The sequence below is a fragment of the Chenopodium album genome, chromosome 5 (genome assembly GCF_948465745.1).
Source record: "Chenopodium album chromosome 5, dcCheAlbu1.1, whole genome shotgun sequence".
NCBI classification, from domain to species: Eukaryota; Viridiplantae; Streptophyta; class Magnoliopsida; order Caryophyllales; family Amaranthaceae; genus Chenopodium; species Chenopodium album.
Window position 1 is genome coordinate 39049214 of NC_137838.1, and position 7148 is coordinate 39056361.

A 7148-nucleotide genomic window follows, 5' to 3' on the forward strand; every position below is an offset into this window, starting at 1 on the left:
TAATATTCATAATTAGTTATAAGTATCGTTAAATTTAGAGCAATAAACCATATTTATATCGTAATTACCTTACTCTCCTCCCACAAGTTTTGCTTTTGAACTTTATCATACTTCAGATATCCCTTCACATTAATGTTAACTCTTTGAGCACAATTACCAATTTGCTTCCCATAAGCAGATTCCCACTTTCCAAGAGGCATCAAATTCGAGGAACATGGGTGTAGTTGTTTGGACTGCTCTAGACGGGCCTCGTCCCTTTTTTGTAGAAGATTTAACTTGGGAAGTGGAGGCATCCATGTCACCAAATTGTTCCTGTCCATCATGATCATCTATGTTTTCTTCCATTGTAGTATGCCTACACCTACACAAAGAATGAAATTAACAAGAATAGAATCAAAATCATAACAATAAAATCATATTAATGTAAATACTATACAATAAAGAAATTAATGATTTAGATATATACCAATTTAATAAATTCAGTATTAATTGCAAAAAAAAAAATACTATTGTTAATGGAATACAATAACACAAACCTTGGCTGTAGTTATAGGAACCACTAACCCTTCCTTACGATCATACTCTACATCATCAACAATATCTTCCCCTTCTTGTAGAGGTTGCACTCCCATTGTTATAGGCGAGATGTCATCAAATTGGTCATACTCTTCTTCATCCACAACATCTTCCACACCCACAATTTTTCTATTGCCTTCAACTACAACACGCCATTGCGGATCTATATTATCCTTGATGTAGAATACTTGTTTTTATTATGAGGCTAATACAAAAGGCTCTTCACCATCAGTGTAACGACTAGAGTCAACAAAGTTAAATCCAAAAAACTCATCGGTTTTCATGCCACGACGGTTATCAGCCCATGTGCAACGAAATAAAGGGATTGTGAAATCAACATAATCCAACTCCCATATTTCTTGAATGACACCGTAATATGCTTGTGTAACTTCAACTGGCCTTGTATCCCTAGAACTTGAGTATTCAGTAGAAGATGCAATCACGACAACACCACTATTTTATTGCACACTTTTTTCATCTTGACGACAAGTGGCAAAAGTAAATTTATTGATATCGTAACCCTCATAAGTATACACAAGTGGTTGTGGACCTCGTAAAAGCCACTTGATCGTTTCAGAAACATTCTCATCTCTACTCAATTCAAGCTTCACTTGGCCTTCAAACCACTCAACAAAGTGTCGATTATGCTCCTGCATCAACGCATAGGAGTTGATCCTGGGATTGTGAATTTTCAACTCATGAAGATGTTTTTCAATATATGGATGAACTGCAAATAGGTTTTGTAGCAAAAATCGGTGGGCTTTCTTATATCAATCAAGTGGAGGTTAACCAATTTCCGACCTACTGTACCCTTTCCTTGAAGTCTTCCCTCGTGACGAGAAGTCGGAATCCCAATTTCTTTAGCCTTAGTTAAAAACACTGAACAATAGTTCCCTGCTTCCTCTGCTATGAACGCTTTCACGATGCTCCCTTCAGGATTTGCTCTATTCTTTGCCTTATCTGCCAAAGTATCCATTTGACTCTCATAAGGGTACATCCAACGCAAAAATACAGGACCACACTCCTTTATCTCACGAGACAAGTGCATAAAAAGGTGAGTCATTATGTCAAAAAAGGAAGGAGGAAAATACATCTCGAATTTGCATAATGTTTCAACAATATCATATTCCATATCGTCGAGTGTTTTTGGATCTATCACCTTACTTCAAATTGCATTGAAAAACAAGCAAAGCTTCATAATAGCATACCTAACATGTTTTGGAAAAAGGCCTCGGAGTGCAATTGGCATGAACACTTGCATCATCACATGACAATCATGGGACTTCATACCAACAACTTTCTTATAAGTAGTAGAAACAAAACGCCTTATGTTCGACGAATACCCTGTCGACACTTTGATTCCTTTCAAACAGTCACAAAAGATCCTTTTTTCTTCTCTAGACAATGTATAACACGCATGGGGCAAAAATGCTTTTTTCGTTGCTTCATTATCCTCAGGCCATAACTTAGGTCGAATTTTGGCTTCCTTCATGTCTCTACGCACATTATCACCATCCTTTGTCTTCCCTTTGATATTCAACAAAGTCCCAATTAGTGCCTCACAAACATTTTTTTCAATGTGCATAACATCAAGACAATGTCGAACCGACAAGTGCTTCCAATAAGGCAGATCCCACAACTTAGATACTTTTTTCCCCAACACACCCTTCTTCGGGTTCTCTCTGTGCATCTTACCGAAGATTGTCTTAACATTTTTAATTTTCTCATACACTTCAATTCCTGTCAATGGCTCACGACTCACTCCCTTCTCAACATGCCCGTTGAATTGTTGTCTCATCTTCATGTATGGATGATTTCGACGAAGTGATCGTCTGGTATGCATGTACACATTCTTCCCCCAATGCTTTAAACATGTAATTTGCATGTCATCCTCACAAATAGGGCATGGTTTTTGTCCTTTGACTTTGTACCCTGACAAATTTCCATATGCAGGAAAGTCATTTATAGTACAAAACACCATGGCTCTTAATCTAAAATTTGTACCCAAAAGAGCATCAAATGTCACAACACCTTCATCCCACAACAGTTTCAAATCGTTAATAAGGGGCTCCAAATAAACATCTATCTCATGGCCAGGTTGTTTAGGACCTAGGATTAGAAGTGATAACACTATGTACTTGCGCTTCATGCACAACCAAGGAAATAGGTTGTATATTGACAGAAGAACAGGCCATGTACTATGTTGACTACTAAGAATGCTAAATGGATTCATCCCATCCGTACTTAATGCCAGTCTTATGTTCCTCGGCTCCTTCCCGAATTCTGGAAATGTCTTGTCAATGTCTTTCCATTGAACGAATCAGCTGGGTGTCTGATCAACCCATCTTTCTTCCTCTCATTTTCAAGCCAAACCAACTTCTTTGCTTCATCCTTAATTGAGAATAGGCGCTTCAACCTTGGTATTATAGGAAGATACCATACTACCTTAGCTGGTGGCCACTTCAAGGGATCCTTATTTAAGCCCTCTCGCTTGTATCGTGACACACCACACTTTGGGCAAGCATCCAATTTTGCATTCTCCTTTCGATATAGCACACAATCATTAGGACATGCATGGATCTTAGTGTACGCTAAACCAAATGGACATATCAACTTCTTCGCATAGTAAGTCGACTTAGGAATGTCATTTCCTTCTGGAAACATATCATAGAGGGTTTCCAACAACAAAGTGAAACTAGTGTTGGTCCACCCGCTCTTCGCTTTCAAGTTATATAAAGTTGAAATCCCAGAAAGCTTGGAATACTTAGAACAACCAGGATACAACAGTGTCTCAGCTACTTTTGAAACATTCTCATATAAATGAGAATCTTCATTAACATGATCGCCTAACCTGTCTATCATCTCTTCTATCCTGTCTTCCTCCATGTCTTCATTAAAAACCACTTCATTATCATCAAAACCATTTGGCTCTCTCTCATCAGCTTCATTGTCGTTAATAGAAGAATTATCCGCGGGAGGAAATTTTTCACCATGCCAATACCAAATAATGTAGTCTGGCATAAACCCACGAATAATCAAATGGTCCTCTATTTTCTTAATGTCTTCCCACCTCTTCACATTGTTACAATCACGACAAGGGCAGATAATATGTCTTGCTTTTGTTAGCCTTTGTTCAACGAGTGTACTCCATTGGTGTTGCACTGCGATTCTACAGAACTCGATGACCCCGGCTAAGTATTTTGCTTTGGTTCGAGAACCATTATACATCCAACGACGGTCCATTTCTAAAGATGTATGATTAAAACCCAAGAAACAAATTATATTCAACATCACATATCAACACATTCCAAATGCATGATTCCAAAGGTCCTTATCGCTCCAACCTAACCTATCCTTGGAAGTGTATCCTCACTAGCAAATGGTTGACCATTTTTTGGCTCTAAGGAAATATCGGCAGCATTTCCCTATGGTTCTCAGAGTACACAATGTAATTAATTTCTTAACTACATATGTACCCCGAGAACACATTAGGGAATGCTAATACAAAATTACCTTTACTTCCGAAAAAAAAGCAACCATTTACATCCTAAGTGAGAATACAATTCCAAGAACAGTCCCAAACGGGGACTATTCAAGATAATACAAAATTACCTTTACTTCCGAAAAACAAGCAACCATTTACATCCTAAGTGAGAATACAATACCAAGAACAGTCCCAAACGGGGACTATTCAAGATTTAAGTAAATCTTGAACAGGTATCCAGGCATATGAAGATATAATGCATAATAAATATTAACACATTCAAGATCAATCATGTCAAATAAAAGTAACCAAACACATAAACATGAGTTATTTACCTAATAAAGAAAATTTGATATTTGATGCTAATAAATTATGCACATACAATAAAATAGACCAACCAATGAAACTTTACACTAAAAGTATATATATATAAAGTACAACATACTTCAAAATTTCCAAATGCGAGAAAAATATTCACCTCTACCTCTAATTCTTAGGAATTCGTCACATAAATATCATTTCCCTTATCCTCTTACATAGTAACACTAATTCTTCATTTAACACACCCAATTAACATACTCATTCTTCATCATCACTTGGATTCAAAATTTCTACGCTAATCACATTATCTAATACACAATCAATCTTAGTTTCATTTCAGGTTCAGCTAAACAAATAATCGTTAAAAGTTTAAGACAAAACAATTTCAATCAACAAAATACACTACACCACATCATAAATGCCGAAAATTAAGACTAAAATCAGACCTTGCCTTGCTGATAAAGGCGTCGGAGCTTGTCCTGACCTCATTAAACTGGCTATCCAAGACTCGTTACTGCCACACGGTTCTTGCAAACAATACAGAAACGCATTAAGTGATTAAAACACAATGGTAGGTTTTTGAAGATAGAACTCATAAAAAAAATTCAACTGTTCTTCACCTCACTACCAAAAAAATTATATGAAAACCTTAACAGATTTAATTTTTCTAAAAATTAAGGCTAACAAAAAAAAAATTAAGGCTAAAAAAATAAAAATTAAGCCTTACACTCAATCAACAATCATCTAAAATCAAGCAAAAATTAAAGCAAAAATAATGAATCGAAAACCAAAACTTCAAGTTCAAAAAGAACATAAATAATCAAAACAACAGTTGATGGTCTAAAATAAATCAGATTAAGACTTACAATTGATATCAAATTATCACATTCTTCATCAGTTTAGAAATTTCTCATATACAAATGCCCTAAATTCAAACAAAATTCAAACAAAATTAATAGATAAATTAAAATTCAAAGAAAAAAATTGATTAAAAAAATTCAACTGAAAAAATTCAAAAAATGATTATGAAATAACAAGTCACCGAACCATAAGGCTCAAACAGTATTTGCAGCAAACATCCCATGTATTTATAAAGAGTGAAAACAACTGAAATAACAATTACTTTTTCAAGCAGTTATAGCTCTCATCTTTGGTACATCAATCCAACAGCAAAAAAAAGGAGAAAAATTGCCCGAAGCCTCAAAATTGTTTATAAGAAAAGAATCCCAAGCCATTCGTAGGCTTTCATTTACCATATAATGAGAAAATTATTTTCTACAAAAGAAGAATTTTATTTTTTTTTATAATTCAACTAGAATGAAAAAAATGAGACAAGTAACCTAAATCCCTTTCATTAAACTATGGCTACCTACAAACTCATTATATCCTCAAATATTTATGACGATATAGTCATATAGCAGATGCTAAAATCCCAATAGATTTTACTCCGTAAGAAACAATAATTGTGTTCCTAAGCATTGCCCAGCTAGCCATAAACGACATCGATTCGATGGCGATCATTGCAAGATCATAATAAAACCCAAATACAAGAATCCGAAGATAGATATAATCATTGCAACGCCACAATAAAACCCAGGTGATCCTCAAATACAGCTCACAACAATCATCACCAGCTGTATTCTTTAATAAATAGAAAATTTCATCAACTTGATAATTTCAATAATCAACAACCTTAAACAAATTAACCCTTTCTTTATTCATTATTATATAATAATTCACAAACAAATATATAAAATTAAGAATTCCAACTTTCCCACTTCACAATATCACCTCGGCTCCCCACTTCCAAAATCAACATCAATTATCCAAAAATCCACTCAAATTCTTAACAAACAAAATCAAAAACTCAAGCTCAAATTCAAATTTAAATTCAAAAAGAAAAAAGAAAAAAGAAAAAAAAAACCTGGATTCTTGAGTTTCGAGAAGAGAAGCAAGAGCATGAAGAGCTATAGGATTAGGGTTATCAGGAGAAGAAGTAATCATTTCCATAAATAAAACTGATTACCTTGAGTTCTTCACATGGCCGCTGGAAAAAAGCGCAAGATACTAGGGAGCTTGCAAAGGAGACCAGAGCAAACGACGGAAATTATGAGGGACAAACGACGGAAATTGCGAGGAGCAAACGACCGGAGCTCGCAAGGGAGATAGGGATGGAGAAGGGACGAAGAATAAGAGGTGACCACCGAAGCTTGCAAGGAGAAAAGGAGAAGAGACAAGGCCCGGCGACAGAGAAACAGAGGACCGGCGACGGAGAAATAGAGGACCACTGCTGAAGATGAGATTGCGCTTCAATGGGGGAACAGATCGAGTATGAGTGAGGGAAAATGAAAAAAGGGGATTGAAAAGTTTTTAGGGTTAATTTTGAACATTTAATCGTAACAGACATTTTAATTCAATTACAAATAAGTTGGTCAATCTCGTGTTGACTTTAATTTTTGTAACGGAAAGAAAATGTTCTTTATGAATAACTTAGTATTTGTGACTGTCAGTAACTGCCCGTTACAAATAAAATTTTATTCGTAACGGACAGAAAGGTGCCCGTTACGAATAAGTATTTATTTGTAATGGACACCTTACCGCCCGTTACAAATACTCATTTTTTACGCGGATTGAAATTTTTTTGTAACGGACCTTAATATCGCCAGTTACGAATGATGTTATTGTAACGGGCAACAACATGCCCGTTACTATTAAGCCGTTACAAATAGACTTTTTTCCACTAGTGACACTGACGATAGTGACTTTT

At 35.5% G+C, this 7148-nt stretch overlaps 2 protein-coding genes across 2 annotated transcripts; both read right to left on the minus strand.

Annotated features, from left to right (window-relative positions):
- Positions 1-355: 355 nt before the first annotated feature.
- On the minus strand, positions 356-2725 carry LOC145632842 (uncharacterized). Its single transcript, XM_081685174.1, has 6 exons — positions 1785-2725; positions 1382-1739; positions 1111-1226; positions 803-990; positions 537-718; positions 356-361 (listed from the first exon to the last, which is right to left on the minus strand). The coding sequence occupies exons 1-6, from the start codon at positions 2723-2725 to the stop codon at positions 356-358; spliced, it is 1791 nt and encodes a 596-aa protein (XP_081541300.1).
- Positions 2726-2832: 107 nt separating this feature from the next.
- Positions 2833-3819, minus strand: LOC145632843 (uncharacterized). The gene has a single exon (XM_081685175.1). The coding sequence runs from the start codon at positions 3817-3819 to the stop codon at positions 2833-2835; it is 987 nt and encodes a 328-aa protein (XP_081541301.1).
- Positions 3820-7148: the final 3329 nt, after the last annotated feature.